The 25,544-nt window shown below is 38.3% G+C and overlaps 3 protein-coding genes across 3 annotated transcripts; 1 reads left to right on the top strand and 2 right to left on the bottom strand.

The window, feature by feature from the left end:
- Positions 1-2,738: 2,738 nt before the first annotated feature.
- Positions 2,739-6,192, bottom strand: LOC146462960 (melatonin receptor type 1B-B-like). Its single transcript, XM_085084995.1, has one exon. It carries the CDS (start codon positions 5,306-5,308, stop codon positions 4,133-4,135), a length of 1,176 nt encoding a protein of 391 aa, XP_084941121.1. The 5' UTR covers positions 5,309-6,192; the 3' UTR covers positions 2,739-4,132.
- Positions 6,193-15,863: 9,671 nt separating this feature from the next.
- Positions 15,864-17,502, top strand: LOC146462961 (melatonin receptor type 1A-like). The gene has a single exon (XM_085085087.1). The coding sequence runs from the start codon at positions 16,258-16,260 to the stop codon at positions 17,407-17,409; it is 1,152 nt and encodes a 383-aa protein (XP_084941213.1). The 5' UTR covers positions 15,864-16,257; the 3' UTR covers positions 17,410-17,502.
- A 3,594-nt stretch (positions 17,503-21,096) lies between these two features.
- LOC146462962 (beta-1 adrenergic receptor-like) lies at positions 21,097-22,284 on the bottom strand. Its single transcript, XM_085085222.1, has one exon. It carries the CDS (start codon positions 22,125-22,127, stop codon positions 21,186-21,188), a length of 942 nt encoding a protein of 313 aa, XP_084941348.1. The 5' UTR covers positions 22,128-22,284; the 3' UTR covers positions 21,097-21,185.
- Positions 22,285-25,544: the final 3,260 nt, after the last annotated feature.

The raw sequence follows: 25,544 nt of genomic DNA on the forward strand, positions 1-25,544 counted from the left end.
GCAATGATCCACATAGGGACCCAACAGATGGCAAAGCCAACAACCACTCTTGAGAGAGACTTGGTGATCTTAATCTCGTGGATAGAAATACCAACATGTGATCTATTCCGATGCAAAGACGGGACGATGTCTAGATTGTGCTTACGGATCTTTTTGTAAACGTGGTAGTATGAAAACATGGCGACGGAGAAAGGTAGAACGAAGAAGAACAGAAGAATCACGCAATAGTGTAAAAGGATTCTTTCACCAGACATGTGCAACACTGTACAAGTTGCAAAACCAGGGACGAATGCAAATTGCTGCCACCCAGTACTTCGAGAAATGATGATGTAGGACAGCAGCAATGTCCAGACAATGCCAAAGATCAGTTTAGATCGACGGCTGGAGAATATGACGTTGTAGTAATCTGTTTTAACTATCCGAACGTATCTGTTCAATGCGGCAAGTCCCATGGTCGCTGGAGACATATAAACGACGATGTAGTCGACAAACGCTTGGAATTCACAGACTTCTCGTGAGAAGATCCACTTTCTGGTGACTAAAGAAGCTGAAGTGAGTGGCATTTGGAAAACAGCGCAGAGAAGATCAGAGAATGCCAATGAAACAGCGTAAAGATTTGTTGTGGTCCGCAGCCCAGGGGCTGTTAACAGCGCTAGGCAGATCATCGAGTTTCCCAGGAGGCTAACAACGTTCATAAAAATAAATATGCTCGATTCGAATACCGTTGTACATAGTGGCTGGCTTTCAAGTTAGTTCCAAGGACATTTTCAGCTGAGTTGAATGGAAAGCTTCGTGCGTATGAGAGAACTAGCCGATCTAAAATGATTGGAAGGTAGTTTCACAACCGCTTTTGGTTTATCTCTTGTGTATTTGCAATGTAAACGCAAGAATTGATTTTTTTGTCGTACTGTTTACTTATGAAAATATCTATTGTCACTTTCTATAGAACTCAGTTCATTTAGGCCCGATTGCGTAAATGGAAAATTTCTGGATGTTGTTTCTTTCTCTTACAACAGACATGGAAGATGGCGTCGCAGTGGACAAGAAAAAAAAAATGCAGAAGTTCGCAAAGGAGCTTTTAATTCAATGAAAACATAATCAGTCTTATTTAAGGGAGGCTACGGCAGAAGTAATAAAATTGCTCCGATTTATATTAATTTTCCCAACAATTTACACACAAGTAAAAATAATTGCCACATGGTTGAAAAAAAAAAACTTATTAAATGTACCTCGATTGTCATGTCGATTGTTTTTTCTGCTTTTTTTTTTTTGCCTAAGATTAAAAACATGCAGTCGCAATACTTAATTTCCGTTTTATGATTTTTTGTAGTATACGAACTATAATTATAAACCTCTCAGAGAGCAGTTGATCATACATTAAAATTACAATTCTGGCAAGTTTGACAGCGGGGTGTTATCAGTATTGATGTCGAAAGCAGGTGGATGCCAAAGGAAAGAATACTGTGCAGAATCTTTTCAAAAGAGATTGGATTGCTTTTTGACCTCAGGAAAACGCCAATCTCCCGTTGGATAGCAAAAAAATGTTATAGCTTTCCTTCAAATTTCAAAATATCAACATTGTAACTTTTAAAGTGTAACTGGAAGTCAAAATTTCCTTCGTTCATTCTATTTTATAATTATTTTTCTAAACATGAATTAGCAATAGAAACCCTGTATGTGTTATCGATCAATTTTACAGTACTACGGCTAACGAAAGTACATAGAGGCGCAATTTAAGAATAATACTATGAACTTGATTATGGAAAATAAAAAGGAAGAGTCGAGCCAAAAAGCTTTTATTTAAAGTCTTCTTTGGTAGTGTTGATTGCTACAAGCTAAAATCTTGAATACACTTGAGCACCATATAATGTATGATTTTAGTGAAACAGAGTGATCTCGATATTTCATTCGAATTGTCAAACCTTAGCGTTTCGTCAAGTAACGCAAACAATTCAGCCACATTACAGTGAACCGACTAGAATGTCAAGTACAAGAGGAAGATATACGGTTTTAAAACCATTTTCGCTTTGAGACTGATGTATTATTTAGTGAGTGACACAGGTATAATCGGCAAAAGAAAATCCCTAATACTCCTATCGGGAGTCGAGCTAAGACCTTCCGATAACTAGCTCGGATGCTCTACCACTCAGCTATATGAGACTCGTGGGAACTATGGTCATTAAACTAGGTTCATGGGACAAATATCCTTAATACTTCTAGGATTTGCATATCTATGTGTAGCATGTGCCCAATGGGATAAATGTGATGGTATATTTTAAGCCTGGTAAATGAATGACAATGATTTATTATTCATTGAATGACACAGGCTTACTCGGGAAAAAGAAATCCGACTTTGTTTTCTCTTTCCGCTCCAACTGAAAAAAATTCTTAATATGTTGCTCACAATATTACAATTTACATTTTACAACTTTTATTTGATATATTTTGGAGTATTTACAGTGTTTTTAATTACTTTGGTCTACCTTGGACTTTGTGAAAACGTGTTTAAATACTGTTTGCTTTCGTTTCAAGAAACGGTTTTGTCAACTTAATTGCTTTTAAACCATTACACTTTACGAGACAAGAATATGGAACATCCACTTTGTGAAAATGAAACTACAGTGCATTTAAAGAGTCAATACCTTTTGAACATCTTGACTTATTCACTCTTTGGTGTTGTTTCAAACTATTTGTCGCTTTACATGAAACCATTGTAATTAGCGCGCATGTGCTATTGAAGTTTTTAATTTCGATCATGGGGATCTTTTCAAAGAATCACTTATGGCTGGAATATAACAATTATAATAGAAGATTTGACTGAAATAGTCTTCAGTTACCTTGGTTTGAACCAGTTCCTGTAAACACTATGTTCTCAACTGACAAGAAAGATTATTTTTGTTGTTGTTGCTGTTGATGGTGTTGTTTATGATAATAGTGTTGTAATTGCTTCAGCTGTTATTTTAATGTTCGAAGGGACCTTGAAAGTCCATATCACTCGCGAATTACCACCAAAAAGATATATTTCAAACAATTACCACATAACTACTTATTATATACATGCTCTACAATGTATGGCGATATAGTTTGGTCAAAGTAATAAGAACTCCAAAGCCTCTGTGAATGCTGTTCCGGAAAGCGCGTCCTCAACGACACTGGTTGGTCTAAAACGTACTAACATACTATTAGAATATCTTATAGTACACTCAACAAAATTACTCAATTTTGATCGGTCGAGAGCAGTACAATTAATCTGAATTGTACTCTGATGAAGTACCTATTATGTTTCCATGGAAACGGCGCGTTAACGCAGCCAATCGGGCAAAATTTGAGGTATACTGAATTTTTTTCTTTTTCATTGAAGGGTCTTGCTGTTCTGTTTTCATAATTCTGTGACGATAATTAACTTTTAGAATGAAAACAGAGAGAATTGAAATAATATTGTAATGCTTGGAATTCGGACAAAGCAATTCCGAAAGTGGTGTGCTCGTAATCAATGACTGGTAAAAAGGCTTCATCTTGCACTTTAAAATGAAATAAGTTTGACAGTTCTTAGCTGTTGCCCAGCTTCTATTTAATACAATCGCTTACTTGTTGAGGTAATGTCAACGCTTGATCTAATCCGTTCAAGAGTCTCTTTGTTTTTCTTTTTTTGTTTGTTTTTTTTTTGTTTTTGTTTTAGTCCTATCCCTTCTTTCCCCAAATAACGGGGTGTTTACATGATACCGGCGCGACTTTCATTCCGGTACGAGTTCACTCCGGTTTCCTCTTGTAGCTCTGTATTTGTTTACATGAGACCAGCACAGAATCTCATACCGGAGCGAGTCAAATCGGTGCGAGTTAGTTTACCCCGGTACCTGTACCGGTACGGAAACTCATTTCTGTGGCATGTAAACGCGGGACGACTGTTTGTTCCGGTACAAAATCACTCTCTCGGGATTCTAGAATGAGTGAGGCATGCGTAATCTTCGACATACTATCCATGATGGCGTCACGATCACGTCGCCCGACGTGAAGTGTCTCTTTTTGTAAACAGTGTGAAATCACGTTGTCATACCGATATGAAACTTGCACCGGTGCGAGTTCTCAACTGTAAACACCCCCTGTTAAATTTCGCTCCATTTAGAGGAAGTGTTTAAGCGAGGACAGTAGTATGAAAAGAACCTTCTTCATTCCTCTTTACAGCTGGCGTGGACAATGTAAGTGGTACTAATTGTAGGTTTCCCCTTCCTTCCAATTCATTGACCTCTGCCGGATGTATGACCTTTGAGGTAGTATGATCTCGCCACAAGTGGTGTTGAAAGAACACAGTGCTTTGTGTATCGACGGCTTCAGTGATTGCTTCTCCTACAGGCTCGACGCCAACGGTACATCTCCTATCGCAGAGCAGTATTTTACGAAACTGCCTTTTGAATACAGGATTCATTCCTGCATATATAAATGGATTAATTGTGTTGGAGAAATAAAGAAGAAACATGCAGAGCAGTTCTACATTTCGTGGCATTTTGGCCACTAGATGAAAGCGCCGTAAGACAACGATAACCCAAAATGGAACCCAGCAGACCATAAACGCGAATACGACTGCAAAAAGGGATTTGCTGAGTTTGATTTCGTGGGCACTGATTCCAGAATTCGCCCTTGAATTCGCTCTTCCTCTCTGGGTAATGGTCGATGCATCTGCATTGTGTTGACGGATCTTCTTTGCGACTTTTATGTAGCTAAATGTAGTGGCTATCAATGGTGTTAAGAAGAACACGGTAAGGACGATGCCGTAATGGATCATTTTGCCGCTTTCACTGAGATGAGCGATGGAGCACTGGGCATACCCTGGAACAAACTCGTATCCTTGAAGACCAAGTAAGCGTGGAACGACTGTGTAAAAAGCAACAAAAGTCCACACGAGAGCAAGCAAAGTGCGCGAATTGTGTGTTGAAAATAATCTTTTGTAATGTTGTTCGGACTTACACATTCTTACGTAGCGGTTTATAGCTGTTAAGCCCATAGTTACTGGTGAGACGTAGATAACAAACAGGCTGAAGAAGGCATGAAGTTGGCAAATCGTTCCGCCGAAAACCCATTGGCTGGTAATAAGCACACTCGTTCCAAAAGGCATCACAAACAAAGCGGATAGCAGATCGCTGACTGCCAAGGCGATGATGTAGAGGTTTGTAGTCGTACGAAGCCGAGTGTTCTTGTAAACTGAAACACAAACCAGCGTGTTTCCTGTTAAGGACAAAACATTCAAGATAACAAGCGAACTGACTTCCACAATGGTTAGAAAGAGACTTCTTGCGCTCAAATCATCCGCCATTGTAGATTTGTTTTCCACCAAGCAATGCCACCAGCACAGCCGCCTTCTCTGTGCTTTGTTTCTGGGTTATTTTCAATGTATGAAAATGATCACGGTTTTGATAAATGTGGCCATGGTCATGTCAGGTTTATCTCGAATCCATTTTCGCCGAAAATTGCGAATGCTTAGAAAGTATGACACTTTATGACATTTATTTCCGAATGTTTCTAATTAGTCCATCAATATGTAAATGCTTTTATAGCCACAGAATAAGGATTTTTTTTTTCTTTTTAAAACTGTTGTTGTTTGTTCCAGCGCGTTCGATCACTCGATGTTTCGTTATAGGATTGAAGCTAAGGGGCAAATCATCCTTGGAGTTGTATTTGCCAATGATTCCATATATCCGTGTGGTATAAGTAAGTGCAATCCTATTCTTGCGTTCCCAACGAACGTGTATCCCACGTCTTGCTGATTATAAATGACAGAATTATTGTTTCGGGAAAATCACACGGCAAAGATAAAAATCTTTCCCACGTACACTTGACTGTGGCGCCTCGTCTAGTTATGATGCGAGCAAGTGCTCTTATCGGAGGCTATCGGGGGCATTATTTTGTGTACCTTGTTCAAATAGCGCAATAAATGCTAATGTCCTTAACTTGTTTTTACGATTCGCCTTGTTTAAATAAGACGAGAAAATCTATAAAAATATAGTTTAACAATTACTACAAACATTAACACCACACATGAATATTTGTTGTCAACGACTTTCATTTCAAGAGCAACACCTTAATGTTTCATCAGCAAGAGCAAGAGCCTTGGTAATTGAACTGAGGGATAAAACAAAAGGACTTCTGTTTTATCTTTGTGTCGTTTTCCGGCAACCATTAATTGAGACTACCATATTGAAATTTCTAAACAATAGATCCTAATAAAGATACGTCTTATAGTGCCGTTGGCCAAGATAAATACTTTTAGAGAATAATATTGTTATGTCGGCTAAGACCTCTAAGAACAGAGTTCCGCTCTTAAAAGCAATAGGCAGGCTTCTACTTCTAGAAAATTAAATATTTAACGGCCAAAGTGTACTTTTCTTCTGTATAAATCGTCAACTTCTTAGCAACCAGGAAAAACACTTAATAGTTGCAATTGATTTTTCCGCGATTGGCGTTTCAATTTCTCTGTAAGACGTAACTGAATTTATCAAAAACAAGTTATAATATACTCCAGAAAAAAATAAGTTATTGATGAATGACGCGCCGTCTACCACGGAAGATGCTGAAAGAGGAAATTGAGTTTTTTTTTTTTTTTTTTTTGTCAAGGCTAGACGACCGTTTTTATCCTTGGACTAAAGGACACGTGTAAAAATAATTATAGAATAAACTTCATCTTCAACTTGATGATTTTGATGTACTTTTTTTACACCAGTTCTACTGCCCGCAGGGAACCAAGTGCTGATCGAGGTGGGTAGCAAGAAAAGAAGTATAACTGATGCCTGTACAGACGCTTTTGTTCACAAGAAAAGATTAACTAAGAAAAAGAATACTAATGAAATAAAGGTAAGAAAAGGAAAACTAAACCGATGTTAAGGAAGATAATAAATTTTTCGTGTGTTTGCATTTGTATTTTCTTATGCAGTTGAGCTATAATAGAGTTAGAATAATTTTATTGTTGTCAACAGTTAAGGGAAGATCTAGACGCTTGCTCGTACTCTTCGGAACCTGAATCATAATAAGAAAAAGCATATGGTGTATTTGTGTTTTAAAAGCGCTGCACTTTGACCGTCTCAAATCATTCCGTATGATATACATTGCATAATCATTTCCCTACACTTGACAATTCCAACAGAGGCTGCTCTGGTGGCAAAAAATATTTAAGAAACTAAAACTTTACAACTGCAACGATAAAACCGTGAAAACAATGCAAAAATGTGACTGCTGGCTAGCTTATATTAAATAGCCAAAGGCTATATTAACGAACCTCACGATAGTATTGTTCCGTCCGTTTCATTTTCAAGAAGTCAATTTAAACCTTAAGAACAGTACCACAGGCAAGTGTTGATTAATACCTTTCATTTTCAAAAAGTTCATATAAACCTTATACAATAGTACCACAGGCAAGTGTCGATTAATACCTTTCAGTTTGATATTAATTTACACAACCTGTTTGAGTATTTGCACATAATTTCCACTGATCATCCACAAAGCCCATTGCAAATAACTTCTTTAAGAAGACTAAATTGATCAGTTCACTAGATAAAAAAAATAATAGTAATAATAATATAGATAATTAACGAGTGCAAATGATTAATCTGAACTGTCGTTAAACTGTACTTGCCTTATTTGGGGATTAAAAAGTCTCATTAACTCGATTGTTGGAGAAAAAACAATTACTTGTAACTGCATTGTATGTCTCACGTACCGACCAAAATTTATACAATCAGCAGTGTTGTGAAGGTGAAAACACTCCTGCCAGGCCGAAGAGGTGACGATTACTCAAGGAGCTAACGAAGACTGAAAACTATACATCTGAAAGTCTAACCGAAAAAGAAAACAGGTTTTTAGAGCAATCCCTTCGAAAGCGAAACTGATTTTTAGTTGAAGAATACGATAGAAATTTCAACTAGGGTCCTGAATACTACTAGCCTCAGCGACGTCGACTCAACAGTACTCTGCGAGGAAGAGTATTTCAAAGGCAGGAAGACGGCGTTAAAGCCATAAGTGTCACACATCAAATAAATTTTAATGCTAGATTATTCCCACGTACATTTTCTAGCTAAAGGGGAATATCTCTGAAATACGTCCTTTAAAAAGGCAACAGTAAGAAGGTATCTCTTTTATATGAATCCTGGTAATCACGTAGGCCTTCCCCTCCCCCCCCCCCCCCTAACTCCGCTACCGTTATAAAGTACATTTGACAAACGTCAAATACACACATGACGTCTTGGACTTTAAGAAGTAGAATACTATTGGCTTCGTTTCAAGCCCCTTTTAATCATTAAACACTTTTAATCCTTGTTGTTTGCGGCTCATGCAAATTTGTTTAAAAGTCGAGGCATTTATCGAACAGTATTGCAAACCAGAGGTCAGATGTTGGTCACCATAACATACGCTATTGCAGAAAGCTTATTTTAATCAACTTCCTCGTGTTTGGTAAAGATCCCATAATTAATTACATAGTGACACAACAAAAAACAACAACTCGGTGTGGCTGAAAATGGGGAAGTGGGTGACGAAGTGCTCTACTAAGAAGTCAGCCCCGTGTACTCCTGGAGTATCGCGCTAAGAAAACTTACGGCCCAGGGTGGTGCACAGAAGGTATGGAGGAGGGAGTAGGGCCTCCTCCCAGGGCCAACTGTGACCATTCCTGGGTAGAGAGGAGGGAGTTGGGCCTCCTCTCTGATTGGAGGGAGTTGGGCCTCCAGTCTAACCTAAATCCAGGGAGTACATAATGGAGGGAGTTGGGCCTCAATAATTTCGAGTCTATGGGGGCAAAAGTGTGACAAGAGGAGCACTTCATCCCCACAAAATGCAAAGCATTCCCCCATTGACGAGCCACAGAAAATACCAGTAAAAACACTAAAAGCAAGTAAAAATTTACAATAGGTTCACTAATGTCTGAGGAACCTGTGCCAGAACTGAGGGTGGGGTTTTGATGTATCTCTCAAAGCAGTCGGAAGACCATCTACCCAAAACCTTAATTAACCATGGGGATAAATTTGCTGAAGCAGCCGCTGTTGCCGCACCTATCCGAAAACTATGCCCGGCGAATTCACTTGAGTCTAACCCTCCCCTAGAAAGTAAAAGCCTTGTTTCACTTGTGAGTTTTTCCCGAGTAAGGAATGATCCAGATACATAGGAAAAAAGGGGGCCTGTGGTGGGAAAGGGGGTCCTTGAGGCCAAGTATGCTTGCATAGCAAAAATAGGGCATAGGTTGGAGTTTGTCCTCCCAATTACTATGGTTTGCCCCTTTCTAAAGGGGTCTGTCTTTGAAACCTTTAACCGAACCAGCATATACTTGGGAGAAGAGTGAGGCATAAATGTTAAATCTGTTACCATCAAGTGAAGTTTGGGGTCAAAAATAGAATTACATGTCAGTTCACTTATACGTAGGAAACCAAAAAAGGCAAGGGTCATTGCGGCCCAGACCATGAGAGAGTCTTTGTTGTCGGTATATTTGACATTGAGAAGGTGGTAGAATAAGTTTAGCAGTTGCAATGTGATTGGTCTGCGAACTTTAGAATGTGCCCCTTGGGAGCGTTTTATTCCCCGAAGAATTAGCTGCAGGCGAAGAAAACCGGCCATATGCAGCTCATAGCCATTACTGGAGTGGTAGTGTTTAATGGCGGATAGATAATTCTTGATAGTACTATGTTGGACTGTACGGGCCATGTAGACCGAGAAGTTGATCAGAGTAGCCTCATCAATGGGAAGCTTGGGAGTAATTCTCATTTGTGAACAGAAGGCATAAAATTGTCGCACACCAGAACTGTACGTTTTCTTAGAGTTCTGGGCAAGGGCCATCCCCAGGAAATACTGAGCTTCTCTACTTAGAGACTGTACACATGGGCTGGGATGGGGTCTGGAGACACATTGGACTGAGGAGCTAGCTGGCGAAAACGCTCCATCTGAAAGCGAGAAAGAGAGTCCGCAATGTTGTTATTTTTCCCAGGGACATGTACCGCACGGAAATAGAAATTTTATTTCAGGGCACAAAGTGTAAGGTCCCTCACCAAGTCCATTACCCGGGGTATTTTTGATTTTCGAGAATTAATGACCTCAACCACGCCTTGATTGTCGCAATAAAACTTAATGCGCTTGGATGTCCATTGGGAGCCCCACAGATGGCAAGTAATATTAATAGCAAATAACTCTTGCCAGAGAATACTTATACCAGGTTGACCTAACTGTTGGTGGGGTAACCATTTTCCCTGAAACCACTTATGTTGAAGAAAGCCCCCGTAACCCACCGAACCAGAGGCATCTGTGAATAGGGAAAGGGTGTCGGAGGTGTCCCACAGTGAGGACAGGAACAGCCCTACTCCATTCCACTGTTCTATGAAAACGGCCCACATTTGAATATCCTTGTAAAAACCCGTGGTGAGCTTGATGTGATGATGGGGTTTTTTGACACCTCTGGTAAGCTCAATCATTCTTTGGAGGAAAGGGCGCCCAGGGGGGATGACCTTGCATGCAAAGTTCAGGGTACCAATCAAAGACTGAAGCTCTTGGAGTGTTGTTGACCGCTTTGATTGGAAGGTGCGCAGAGCGGTTCTGATTCGCTCAATCTTGTCCTCTGGCAGTCTCGCTTCCATTTTCTGCGAGTCTAAAATGATTCCCATGAACTGGATGATTTGACAGGGACCCTCCGTTTTGGCTGCTGAGATTGGAATATTGAGATTCTTGAAGGTCAAGATCATGCTAGATAGGCTTGCTTGACAGGGCGACTCATAGGGAATGGTGGGAGCGGGTGGTTCGATTATAAGGAAGTCATCCAAAATATGACAAGCAAAGGAAATTGAGCAGTTGTTCAGCAAAATCCACTCAATGGCGTCGGACAATTGATTGAAGAGAAATGGGGCGGAACGGAGCCCAAAGGGGAGGACTTTGTCAAAGTAATAGTGCCCATTCCAAAACATTCCCAAAAGCTCCCAATCATCTGGATGAACTGGATAGAGTCTAAAGGCAGATTCTATATCTGTTTTTGCCATAAAACAATTGGAACCAAACCCTTGAATGGCGGCTATGGCATTGTCAATAGTAATGTATTGAAGGGAGAAGTCATCCTTCTCTATGAAATGATTGATGCTGGTGGTACCAGATTTAGGGAAGGACAAATGAAATATTGTGCGAAATTTGCTTGAATATTTCTTTGGGACAAGACCAATGGGGGAAACTTGAAAATTCTTAAAAGGTGGGGAAAGGAAAGGGCCGGCAGTACGCCCCTTATTAACCTCGTCTGTTAGATTGGCAGTTACCACTTGTGGGTTTAGGGAGGCAGTAGGTAAATTTTTTGAAAAGCGAGAACACCTAGGACCAGAATAGCCGATCCTAGCCCCCTCCCTTAGTTCTGAGCACAATTTATTCACAAAGTCCCTGTTAGGGTGGTGAGAAAGAGCCTGGTATAGATTATGGACATTTACTGGGGTGACTGTGCTCCCAAAACTACTTGTTGTGGCGACGGGCACTGTGCTCCTGAGGGTGGGACTTTCCAATACGTGGGACTGGTTGGTGTTTTTCGGAGTCATGGGTACTGGGGCACTTGAACCCTGGGTGATCCCCCCCACAGCCGGGTCTGTTGCATTTGTGTGCATAGGAACAGGGGTTTCTGGCACAGGTGAAACCTTTGTTAAAGTTGTGGCAAGTACGGTTGTCGTTCCCTCTAAATGTACTTGTCGTAGGTGAGGGTCCTGATTGGAAAACACCAATCTCCTCCTTCATAAGTGAAGGGGCAACAGTAAAAGTTTTTAGCCATAACTGACTATCGATGTCAGACCATTTCAGGGTCTTTTTTGCAGCAGCCTTATGGCGAAACTTGTTGTCATAAACACACCACCCCAAACCTCGATGATATTTAGCTGCATAGCGAATTAAGGAGAGGTATTCAAGCAGCTCTGCAGAACGAAACGGCTCTCTAGTTATAATAACGCTCATGTAAGCGGTAAAAGCCGTGGTCCATTCCTCTATGTTAGTGATAGAGGCGACCTTGGCCTTATTAACTCTAATGACAGAATTCTCTAAAGTTAAGGTTAGGGGCTCATCGTGCAAAGGCTTCAGTGCATTAAAGTTCTTTGGCAACAATTTTGACAGTTCCATAAACTCACCAGAGAGGATTTCTTTAACCAGTTTGGCTGGAAGTTCATGAACGGAATCGTTGGTGCTCGTGGTTTCCGTACTTGCGGAGGCTTCGTTCAGAAGCGGCAGAGGTGGCACAATGGTAGTGGCGTTGCTTGAAGTAGCTAAGTCTTGCACTGGAGTTGGGGGATCTGACCCATTCTTGTCGGCAGATGGCTCTTTTGCCGGGTGCGAAGATCCAGTGAAAGCGTTCACAGTGGCTTGGGCCGTGGCGGACGCAGTTTTCTCGATCGTTTCGTTGATAGAAGCTTGGATGAGAGATTGAACCTGCGTCAGCTGCCCCGGGGACAGGAGCCGTTCGTCAGATGATTCCCGGTCTATCAGTCCTTGAACTTGTTGCCTAAGTTCATTAAACTGTTGCTGCAGAGCACCGCCTTCGGCGTCGCGATCGACCACGTGCTCGTCGCTATTTTGATCAGTGCGAATGGAGGAATTCTGCCGAGCATTTTCGAGTCTTTCGATCAGAGCAGCTCGAACTCCAGTTGTTGGGAGTTTTGCCCTTCCGCACATGGACCGCAAATCTTTAACGAATAACCCGTGGAGGTCGAGGTCGGCTGGGATGTTCAGTTCATGGTCGGTCACAGTGGCGCTCCGCGTTCTTCGAGTGGGCGGCATATTTGGATGCGTAATGTTTACGTTGTCAACAGCAGGTACAAAATCTTTGAGCGCTCCAAGCGGCAAAAACAGGTAGAAAACACGTATGGAGATGAGGAATAGTCCTCCAGCCCCTGTAAAATCGCGTAAAAAACGAAAGCAAACGCTACTGCTTCGAGAAACGTTTTGCCTTGTTGCTTGAGTTGAAGCAAAAGACCACGAGCACATGGAGCATGCGCACGATACGGTAACATGGCGTCATTTGATTGGATAGTTTGGTGTCACGGAGGCTCAAATGGTTCTCACGTGCGGTCACGCGACAATCACTGGACAAAGTTCAAAGCTCAAACAAGAGTTGTTGATTAACTAAAATTTATTTCCGATGTTCAATAAATTGTGATATATTGTCACTTTATTTATTAACTTGAGGTCAAACGTTTAGGCCTAAAAATTGTCAATGCCAGATTTATTTTTTTGGAAAGATTTAACTAAAGTCGCTGACTCACTCATCGTTATTCTGTTTGAAACGCTAAATAATACAACTTTTTTTTTCATCTTTCTGCCTTTTGATGTAAGACGGAAGTTAGAAATGTATTTTAAGATCACACTTCATTTCAGAAAAAAAGGTCAAATTCAGTTAGATAAGAATCTTAATCTTAATGGAAAAAATTGATGAATTATGGGGTAGTTAAGTTTAAGGGATGTGTCTTTACCAATGTAGATCACCAATGATCGATTTCTGTGTGTCTATATACTGTTAATTAATCGGCTTACTGCTTTACTATAGAATCTATGTGTTTTATTTTGCAGAAGTTTATTTCAATTACATGGAAGATTGAAGTTAAAGTTTAGAAAAAGAAATGTCGAAAGAAAGAATTAACAAAAAAAGTAGAGAGATGGTTGAATGCAAAGAAAAAAAGAAAAAACGAGACGAAGCGGAGCACAGTGAACTGTAAATGGCGTGGAAACCGAGACGAAATGATTTCAGCTGCTGGTAAAATTTACAACATGTCATTATGTGGGAGTGTCTATTTTGTATGAGTATCATAAAAAAACGGTTCTTCAGCGAAGGCATCCTTCAATGAAACATTTATCCATCGTTGACTTTTTGGTAGCTTGATCAATCAAATCTAGAATAAAATTCAGGTTTTCCCAAAAGGCAAAACACAAACAAAGAAAAACGTTAATGTCTGACTTGAACATGATTGTCATTTTGAGATTAATTATTTAGTGGGCTATTTTCTCTTTTTTAGATCAAAAATAATAAAAAAAAAAAGGACTGAGCGAGAAGAAAAGTCTTAAGGGGGTGGCCGTATTAAGCGTGAGCGAGAAATGAACTTGGCCCTAATAATTAGATAATTATAACAAAAGAACTATGTTTCTGTTGCTACCATGGCAACAGAGAAGCACCAATACAGATAATGTCTGTACGTTGTTGAAATATAAAGCTGATGTTTTCTTGACGAGCTTCTAAAAGCTTTTATCCAGATTATCTATCTAAAGTTGAAATGTTTGAAAAACAACATGACGAAAGCCATTACATCAATTTCATGTTATCTGAATTGAGACAGCATATTTCCGAAAAAAAAAGTAAATTAAATTAAAATATAGTGTTGTTCAAATATCATTGAAAGTATTAGAAGTCGACAAGTTTTCTGCTGAAAATTTTCTGGTGGCAAATGAAAAGGGAAAAAATAAATAAACAGACAAATAAATAAATAAATAAATAAATAAATAAATAAATAAATAAATAAATATATATATAGCTCCACAGCAAAATGTTGTTGTTCAGCTACTTTTAGATATTAAGGAAGTTGGAACTTTACCAGAGTATCTAAATTTCCCGCGCGTAATTTATGTCATAGACATCCATATTTCGCGAAATAAAGAACTGTATTTCGGTGATGAAGAGTACATTGGAGCAGTTAGTTTTGAGATTGAGAGCAGGATTACAAGGATGATAATGGGAAAAAACGATCGACGATGGAGCTAGATTATAGCTCACCTGATTTCGGCAACTAGTTAATTATTTTGTCCTTACAATTTATCTTTATTTCCTTTTATTACTTTCCCCAAGTTCTTGGCCTGCTCAAGAAACAATAAAGATTTCTGACGTCACCCAAGACACAGTCCCCCTGGCAGTCACAAATTACGACTACATGCTAAGACAAAGGGTTGCATTCTATATCCCGAATAAAACAACTTGTACTGCCAAATGCATTTACTGAATCTGAATATCAGGCATTTGACAGAATGGAAGAAAGATCAGAAGACAAACCTACACGAGATATCCTGACTAATAATTTCCATATCCGGCGATGAGTCAAATTTTGGCGTTCTTCGATAACGTATTCAGACCAGACTCTGTGTGCACTACAGTGTAGTAGTCAGGTGAAGTATGACAGCTGTCATTTAGTTCCACGAGACTGGTATTAAACGAATCCGAATCCGTTACTGAACTTGTTTTCTCATGGAATAATATCGCCTTTGCGTTAGTCTGAAAGTCCAATGGTCCACTTCTTCAAAATTCCCGAATAATGTGTCGGAAACTGATAGAATTCTGAAAAAGGCATTTATTAATGACAAAAATATCGTGAGAAAAAGGCATGTGGCCTGAACCACAAACCGTAAATCTTAATGTCCCCTCGAGATTTTTATCAATTTCTTACGACTTTTAGATCAATTCAGAAACTAATAGCCTTCGGATTGAAGATAAACATTCCTCTCAATTATACACAAGTAAGACTGCTGTTCCTCTTTGTCCTGCGTTGAAAAAGTTAAAAAAAAAAAAAGGGCAAAAGATAACGTCGAAACAAGAGCGCGCTTTTCCACATTTTCATTCGTTTATTTTTGAGTATTGTCACGAGAATCAGAGAACGGAACAAATCTATGAATCTCTTTTGTCAGCGCACTTCACGTTTGATTAATCTTTTACCGCTTTCAACAAACCTTTACGTCACTCGCCTACCTGAACAATTAAGAAGACTTCATCATGGGCCCCCGCATGTGGCCGGAGGCAATTTGATACATTGTTTTTACTTCCAGAGATTGCAGTAAAAGTAAATAAGTACTTTAAATTATTCACAAAACAGGTCCTCGATCGAGAAAACTAGCCAAATGTCTGGGTGATATATCTCCTACTGGAAAAAAATATTGAAAGCAGTATTAAGTGAGATTGCGAGAGAATGTTATAGAGATGCTGATACGGATGGCGAAAATCCAAACCGTCATTTCTGTTGGTGACATAATTTAAGACTTATTTGTGTCGGATGCGTGCATACAAACTACGGAAATGAAAGCAAGTCGGGCTGACAACTTACTTGCAAACTTATTTGACAAGTGTAGCTTTGAGGATAATTGGAAGTATTATATTTCAAGGTTTGCCAAAAATTTTAAGAGTACGAAAAAGCTTTTAGTATAATTACGTTTGGTCGGCAACATTAAGGCATGGTGGAGAATTTACGTCGCTTTTATTTTTGAAATCATTCCTAATTCAAGGAACTTAGTTGTTACGCTGTGTTGAAAATGGCCAGTGACCTGGGATTGAGAAGTTTAAGTTTGGTGGTTTGGGAAGGATCCTCGTTAATCATTTTGAACATTCTCTCCCTCGTTGGGAATGTTCTTGTTTGTTTGACGGTGTATAGAAATCCTCGGTTACGAACGTCTACAAATTTTTACATCATAGCGTTGGCGGTAAGCGACCTGCTCTCAGCGATGTTTGTTATGCCACTCGCAGAGGTTGTACTTTTTGCAGGGAAGTGGCCTTTTGGTGAAAGCCTTTGCGAGTTTCATGCCTTCATTAGTTTGTTCGTGATCTACGTTTCCCCAGCAACCATGAGTTTGACAGCCATTAACAGATACGTTAGGATCTGTCGATCAAGCGCAAGCTACAAGAAGATATTTTCTCGCAAGAAGTCTCGTTTTTGGCTGGCGTTCGTATGGCTGTTTGTCGCGTGTTACATCGCGATTCCTCGTCTGGCGGGGTTGCAGGGATTTGAGTTTATTCCGGGTTACGCCCAATGCTCCATAAAACACCTTGATGAGAAAGGAAAAATAATTCACTATTCGATTGTTTTGACTCTTTTCCTTGTTATACCGTTGGTTGCAACAACATTTTGCTACAGCAAAGTTCTAAAAACCATTCGGCAACACAAGATGGAAATTCACCCATCTATTGGCCAAGTGAGAAGTAACTGCAACGAAGCACGGATATCTGTACAGGAAATTAAACTTAGTAGATCACTTTTTATTGTCGTTTTCGCGTTTATGTTGTGCTGGGTACCGTTATGGGTGATTGTACTTTTGAGGCGATTTTTCGTAATACACATGCCAAGAAATGTAGAACTACTTTGCATGTTTTTCCTTTACATTTCAAATACCGTCAATCCTGCCATATATGCTGGCATGAATTCAAACTTCAGAACTGAGTTCCGTCGAATCGTTACGTGTCGATCAAGCAGTTTGGTGACATCACGAAATTCACTGAAAAGAAACCCTCAGGTCGCCTTGAAACTTGGTCAGATCACGTCCCACGTACCAGGTTCTAGAGCCGAACCAACTGGACTAGTTGAACGGAGTGGTTTCTCAGATTTTCCAAGGACCAATCTTCATAGAAATGGTGATAATCTTGAAAGAGAAAATGAGAACGCATTTTTTCTACACGTCCCAACGAGGTAATTATGATGAAAGAGAACTGCTGGAAAAAAACGACTTAATGTTTATTGTATGTTAAACATTTACATATTTGGTTTAAAATGTTACAGAGCTTTCAAAAAACAAAAATCAAATAAAAAAATCAAATCATAACAATGTTGACTACCCAGTCTTGGTGAATAGAGTGTACTAAGGAGCGTTCGATTAACCTTATTCCAGAATTGAAATACATACAACGACGTCAAGAATTAAATCCTTCGTAAGAGGTGACTGGAGTACAAAATCGCTCTTAATCATAATCTGTCAGCCAACATTTTGCAGAAATGGCTCCCCAATTTATATAAAAGGAGAAATCGGAAGCTATTCCGCTTATTCTTATTCCGGAATACGACACAATCGAACGCAGCCTAATTCTGTTTTTTCCAGTTTGTTTTTTTTTTTGTTTCCTTTTCCCTTTTTGACAGTTTACTTCATGTCTGAGAATAACGGGAGCCGGGTTTTGGGCTCCGGACTTGTAAAGCTGTGTTCCCTGGTTCAAATCTCGCTCAGACAACTTGGATTTGTTTCACGGTAGCCCGTTTTTAAATCCAAGGCCACGCTTTGTAAATAGCCACTAACCTGATTTGCCTCCCACCTGCTGAGTGTCATGTTCAGTTTGTATATTGATTATATCTCGAACTCGGGTAGCTAGTGAGAGACATTTATTTCACTGATTTATAGTCTCCCCAAGTAATATGCTACAGTGCTAAATACTTGGAACTTAATCAAGTATCTTTTTTTCAATTTTTTTTCTGTCAATGAATTACACTCTCTTTGGCAAGGAATATTCCACAGCTTTTCTTTTCTTTGCTTTTTGAACCCCTTTGATACATTCGTACTGTTTATTTTCACTATGAAATATGCTATCGCAATAACTTTTTTGTCTTTTTTTCACAACATTTCATATCTTATTTTAAAGACACTGTAAATTATTTTCAAACCATTTTTATAGCGGTTACCAATAACACGCGAAAAAAAAAAAAGAAAGAAAAAAAAAGCCGTTGAAAAAATTTGGGATTCTGTTAAGAATTCAAGGCAACCCGGCAAGAAACTGATAACTTTACCTCACTGAGAGAAGATTAAACTATCTTTAAATTAATTTCCGAGCCATGCCAAACGGAAAGTAAGGTGTTTTTGATAATAATAATACAGTCGGACCTCTATTAAGCAACCACCCTGGGGACTTTGAAAAGTGGCCGCTTAATAGAGGTTGGCCGTTGAATAGAGGTATCGAATGCAGCACTTCACTGACAAAATAATAATTCGGGACTTTGGAAAGTGGCCGCTTAATGGAGGGTGCCCGCTTAATAGGTGGCCGCTTAATAGAGGTCCGACTGTAGTAATAATAATAATAATAATAATAATAATAATAATAATAATAATAATAATAATAATAATAATAATAATAATAATAATAATAATAATAATAATAATAATAATAATAATTCCTCGCGAAGCGAGGGCCGAAGGCCCGAGCGTAGCGAGGTTAATAAATTTGTCGGGCCGAGCCGGCCCGAGTGGAGCTAAGCCGCGCGAATTCGAGCGAAAAATATATTTATATATGTTGATATATGTTTATATCTTTGAAGGTGTCCGCACAATGACGTCAGACTGTCTGGCGTTGTCTGGAGCAAAATTTGCATACACCGAAAAACATATGCGTGCATGATCAAATTTCAACTGCAATGTTCATCAATATTCACTGGATACAGAACTATCTCTCCAGAATCTTTTCTCTTTCTTTTAGAAATCTTCTTTTGTGAAATAGTGCATTAAAGAAATTACACGCTTTGTGGCCGCGGTAAATAATTTTCCGTGGGAAATAAATTCATCGAACACGACAGCGCTGCACGCCCGTTGTACATTACGTCGCGACAGAAATAGATTTTCAACCGCAAACTAGCCCGTGGAACTACGAAAACACTATGCTCATAAAAAAAAAATCTTATGCGCCTTTTAATCTCCTCGTTTGATGCTACAATACGTGTAAAGAGGGCTTTCCACCCAGCCCCAGCTTCGCGAGGTTTTGCGAGTCACGTATTTCTAGTAATAATAATAATAATAATAATAATAATAATAATAATAATAATAATAATAATAATAATAATAATAATAATAATAATGATAATAATAATAATTAGGGCATCCTCTAAACAATCCCCTTTTCTTTTCTATAAACTGGGTCGGAAATCAACTTTGATAAAGTTTATCATGTCAGCAAATAGAACTGGCAATTTCTTGTATCTTTTGCCTTCAAATGTGGTCAAAATTCAAAATAATTTCACCACCAAAAACGCAATTTTACCCAACTCTTTTGAAAGAGAAAGGTCGCGTGTTATTGGTAACCGCCGTAAAGCAGTTATTCCTGTTAATTTAAGAAGCAATACAATTACAATAGATTTTCGACATTTTTATTTCATTTCACCATAGTTTATGTCACGTGCGAAAGGAAAAATACTAAGCCCTTGAGGTGTTGATTTTAATTGGTCAGTATATTCGAAAACTACAGTTAGACGTAGCCAGACCTAAATTGCTTAGCTTTCACTGCTGAAATTTATAAACCTGTTTGTGGTTGCTGGATATAGAGATGAACAGGTTATATTATTTCAGTTTATTATTCAACAGTGCCTCAGTAATTGCTCTCCTCTAAAATACAAATTGCAAAGACATTGGAAACAAAATCACATGCAGGTATATCACACAGAGAGTATGTTGTATGTCAAGGCAAAGGAAGGAAGGAAGAGTTATTAATTTTCGTCGGAACCTTAATAGAATAAAAAAGTTATTGCCAGTTTGAATTGAAATTTCTCTATTAGTCTCTTTATTACACTTTCGGGAGATAAAAAGCAAAATTATAAAATTTGACTTCTTTAGTCATCGTCGGAAATGAGCACAAGACAGCATTAAAGTTCAATTTTTCAAGCCGAGGAGCTTAATTAATTAAAACATCTGGTGGGTTTCGACGACATCAAGAATTTTGCTTGTATGGAAAACACTATTAACTCGGTATATGATAAGGACGACTGATCATCCTTTATAAACGAATTATTGCGAAAAACACCTACATGATAAATAAATAGTCCTACAGAAGGAAAAGAGGACTATTTTGCCTCAAGCGTCATCAGCTTACTTTCGGCATCACATAAACCTTGTACGAAAATATTGGATTTCTCGGCACTCAAGTAAAAACGCAAGTAGATCAGGATGGTCGTTAAATTCAAAGTAGAACACTTAAAATCCCATTATGATAATTTCTTAAGTTTTGTTCATTTTAAAGAGTCAGTCGCTCAGGCACTGACCTGGTCAATCAGTCAATAAATTCAAAAAATGCATGGACATGAAGCTTGTATCGAAAACAAAACGACAGAGGCTGTTTTAAACTTTTTTTTTTCTTAGTTATTATTCTCTTGATAGAGTTTGGGCCGTAAGCAACGAAGCCGTCATCTTTAACGGTGAGGGATCGGAGACTGTTTTTTAACCGCAAACATGGTCTGATGTTGTTTCAATCAAATGTTTTATTGCTTCGTATGGTTGTGCGATCTAATAATTTCTACAATCGTTTAGTTTCTATTACCAATTGCTTGTCTTGTTCCTGAATAGTATGGTTGTCCAATCATTTTATCAGGCTAGCTGAAGTTATAAACAGCCAACTCGTTGTAACGGTGCTTTCCATATTCTCACTATATCGTTTTGGGGGAATGTTTCACTTTCGCCGTTCATATTTTCTTGATCAAAAAATCACTCTCTCGTTCTTTGGAAACTCATGCTGGCGATACATGGCTTCTACATCTCATAATCGTCTTAAATTCTTGCCGGAAGGATCGATTCATACCAGCGTATATGAATGGGTTGACAGCACTAGAAGTATAGATGGACAATGAGCAGAACAGCTGGACGCCCCGTGGAATGATTGAAACGAGACGGAAACGGAACACTATGGCAACAGCCCATGCTGGAATCCAACACATGATGAACGCTAGCGCCACCACAAAAAGAGACTTGCGGATTTTTACCTCGTGGACTGTGACGCGACCCAACGCGTGCGAAACCTGCAGGTTGGGTACGATGTCCAGATTGTGTTGGCGAATCGTTTTGAAGACTTTGTAGTAGCACACAATTGCAGCCGTGAGCGGAGTTAACAAGAATAATGTGATCACTGAACTATAGTGAACAATAGCACCAGCTGCGCTTAGATGAATCACGTGACACAGAGCATAGCCAGGAATGAAGCCATAATCTTGAAGACCTGTCAGTTCAGGAACTATGACATAGCATGCGACAAACGCCCAGGCACTTCCAAGCATCAATGCTGATCGCCGCTTGGAGAAAACGGTCCTGTACTTGTTTGGCTTAACGAGTCGTATGTATCTGTTAAAGGCTGTAAGAGCCATGGTTGTTGGGGATACATACAGAACAAAGTTCATAGTAAATGCTTGGAGAGAGCAGAGAAAAGACCCCAGAATCCACTCTCCGGAGACAAGCACTGCAGTAGTTAAAGGCATGACTATAGCTGCGGACATGAGATCTGCAACGGCAAGAGCTGTGATGTAGAGATTTGTGTTGGTTCGTAATCGGTTGTTTTTGTAGACGGCTATTAACACCACAATGTTCCCGACCAGAGATGTAATGTTAATAACAAGACAGATGACAGCTTCTAGGAAAATACTCCCAGCCTCTCTGGGAGGTAGTGTTGGCAACTCCATTATATTTTTCGCCAATGTTTCAGATGAATATCAAGATGTCTCACAGGCGAGTTTTACCTAAAATAAGTCAATAGTAAAATGTATATAACTTCGTTCTTCAGAAAACGTATTTGCAGACCAAATATTTAGCTAGTTGCTCTGTTCCATGCATGCTTCATTCGTGTTATCGAAATAAGATTGTGTCCTGGATTATTTTGGGTTAAAACAATAATTGTTTGCTGTTTCTGACGATCCTGAATCGCATACACTGTATACAATGGCCCGATGAAATCTGTCTTTCAAATTTATACAGCATTAAAATTAACCAAAGCTGGGCGCCATTGTGTGGAGATCGATGTGTTTTACTCCTCGTATCTTGAAAAGTCGAACTAAGGCAGTTCTTAAAGAGAGTTACTCAGTTAACTTTTTGACGTGTTTCCTTAACAGTAGTGGAAAAAAATAGGTAACCTGATAAATTGATCGAAAGATGAAATGAGTAACATCTTTGAAGTAAACATACAATTAAACGGGCTTAAAAATAGCACTCACCTTTTCCACATCGAGGTATTTTCTAACGATTTGTATTCGCTCCATTTTATATATGTTTGCTAGCATGCTGTTAAATATATTCAGCTGTTAAAAGGATCGAAAGAAGTCAGTATTGTTAGTATTGACATGAATTTGATTGAGGTGACTTTGTGGAAGTTAATATGTCACTAGCGTCTCTCACAAGACAGTAGATTAATTTTTCATGGTAAAAAAAAACCCTTTTTCGGGTTTTCATATGTTATTAGGTCAGTCTTCAAGTGCTGCATGAATTTTTTGCTTTGAATGCTGTCGCTACCAATGCCTATTGAGACTGAAATACTAACATGGTAAAATATCCGGAAGAATCAACGCCCGTTGGTACGGTTATCGCGCAGTTGAATTGAAGCTATTGCCTTCACTTGTGCATGAATGCTTTGCTATGAATAAAAGGATATGTGTTCCATTTGAAAGACAACTACTGCGGTGTCTGGCCATTAAAACTAAAAATAATAATAGAAAAAAGAAAATAATTAGAAAATAAACCTGTATCAAATTTCGCCTAATTATTACATCTTACATTCGATGACCATCCCGGCGGGGTGATCATGACCCAGTGCGAGTTTTCACTCGAGTGAAGACAAAAACATTACTGTCGCGCTGATTATTTCAGCAATGAAAGTAAGTGATTGTAAAACCGAGGAAAGACTGATGAGACAATATAATGGAAGAAAAAAGCGGCTTTAACTTTTTTTTGCTAGGGTGTGTGTTCATTATGTTTGCATATTAAGCATTACATAATTAATATAACAGTCTTAAATGTTTGGGCGCTTTTTATGAAAGTAAAATGTTCTTTGTCGGTAAAACCTGGCAAATGTTTTTCATTGTCATTAATAAATTGAGTTGGGGGTTCAATTTCACTCGAAAGTTAATGCACATTGCTTTCATTTTAGCATAGCACGCCGAAATAAAACAAAATAAAAGAATAAAAACGATTTACCGACAGTCATTTTACTTTCTTGCCTTCCGAAAGGATGAAAAAAAATATGAAAGTGTTTCAATACAAAACAATCAAAAATCTTTTCCTAACCTTTTTGTGTGGTTAAGAATGTAAAGGTTCCGATGCAGATTAACATGCATGCCTTCTTTCCTTTACTTTGACCTACCGTTTAAAAAAAAAGGGTTCTTTATAATATGGTAAATTTTTTTGTGTGATGCCCCTGTATGTCATGATTTTCGACATTTGTGACAGCTGTCCTCCAATTGTTAAAAGGAAAAAACCATGCATGTGTAACCAAATCCAACAGCTAAAAAGAATATTTCAAAATTCATGGTGAAAATGATATTTTTTTTATTACATGTAACTGAAGTTGGATAAACTTATAACTAAAACACAGCCCCAAAGTTTTGATATATGACTCGTAACTCTGAAACATTACATTCAGAGAGAGCTACGTAATCTAAGGAAAAAAATTTAAAAAGCTCGAAAATCTGTATTTATTAATCATCAATCACTTCATAGTTTCAAAATTTCGTTCCTTTAAATTTTATTAAGGTAAGTCGAGGTGACATATGTTTCCGTTTGAAATATCCTCACTATCATGTGATGTGATGGTATTATGGTGTACTATTTCATATGTAAACTTAGTGGAAAATAGAATTGTGTGAAATTAAAGGAGTTTGAAAAGCAGTAAAGAACAAAACCTTATGGACAGCTCCTCTTCGCTTATTTGACGGAAATTCACAGATAAGCCTTAACCAACAAAAAAGAAACACACAAACAAACAAACAGACAAACGAAAACGTAAAAAGTAACCAACAGTGCTTTACAACAATAAAAACCTTCATTTAAAATAACTAACAAAAATTGTCCTACCACTGATACCACTAAATTACATTTTAAAAATAATGCTTAAAACGAAAATTATTTTTTCTCTTGTCTCTTTCATCTCTTGTTCTTTATCAAGGAATGACACTTCCTTCCATCATCAGGCCGGCAAATTGTTCCACTCGTAGCTGCCAATGAAACGTAGATCGCAACCAAGCTATTGAAAGTATGGAACTCACAAAGACTTCCACGAAAAGGCAGTTTCCCTGCCAAGAATAAAACGTCCGCGAAGGGCATTACAAACATACTGAAAGCATTTCGCTTAATAATAATAATAATAATAATAATAATAATAATAATAATAATAATAATAATAATAATAATAATAATAATAATAATAATAATATAAATTCGTAATATAACAAGAGTAATGCCAATGAGTCAGAGTTACAAATCATTAACGACGATCCTTCTAAAACTACGATATACGTTAACTTCTAGCTCCCTCCCGCTATTTTTGAAGCTTAAAAACTAGGTTCGTTGTAACAAATCAATTTTCCAAAAAAAAAAATGATAGTAATTGCAATGTTAATTCGTCCTCCCGAAATATTCAGAAAAATGTTTTCTCGCCACTGTAACAATTTCTAGTAGTCCCTAACCCTTCAAGTTTGTTAACAAGGCCTTTGTCTCAAAGCACTTTCATTTCCGAAGTTTGTTTTACACGCTTCCCAAACAAAATGGTATCTTCAATTGTCTCAACAGAAGTGATGGTTTGAATATTCGCCAAACTTAAGACATTTTCTATGACATTAGCTCACGTTTGAAGTTTTCTTCCCTCTTAAAATATTACAACCAGACATTTAGCTTGTTTCCTGAGCGAAGAGTTGTTCTAACAACCATTTTAAATATCTATTTGTAAAATTTTAAAATCCCAAATCTGGTGAAATAACAAAATGTATCATATCCCCTCCAGCTACATGAAAGGAAAAAGTTGGAATCTGTTTTTAATTCTTACGGTAAAGATAAGTGACCCAAAATTAAGGTTTGTAGAAAATGGTCAATAATTAGGCCCTCAGAAAATGAAT

Source organism: Pavona decussata, unplaced genomic scaffold (assembly GCF_977016875.1).
Source record: "Pavona decussata unplaced genomic scaffold, jaPavDecu1.1 SCAFFOLD_184, whole genome shotgun sequence".
Taxonomy (NCBI): Eukaryota; Metazoa; Cnidaria; class Anthozoa; order Scleractinia; family Agariciidae; genus Pavona; species Pavona decussata.

Excerpts from the sequence above, each read along its gene's own strand:
- LOC146462960 (XM_085084995.1), bottom strand. The coding sequence starts at position 5,308 with ATGGCGGATGATTTGAGCGCAAGAAGTCTCTTTCTAACCATTGTGGAA.
- LOC146462961 (XM_085085087.1), top strand. The coding sequence starts at position 16,258 with ATGGCCAGTGACCTGGGATTGAGAAGTTTAAGTTTGGTGGTTTGGGAA.
- LOC146462962 (XM_085085222.1), bottom strand. The coding sequence starts at position 22,127 with ATGGAGTTGCCAACACTACCTCCCAGAGAGGCTGGGAGTATTTTCCTA.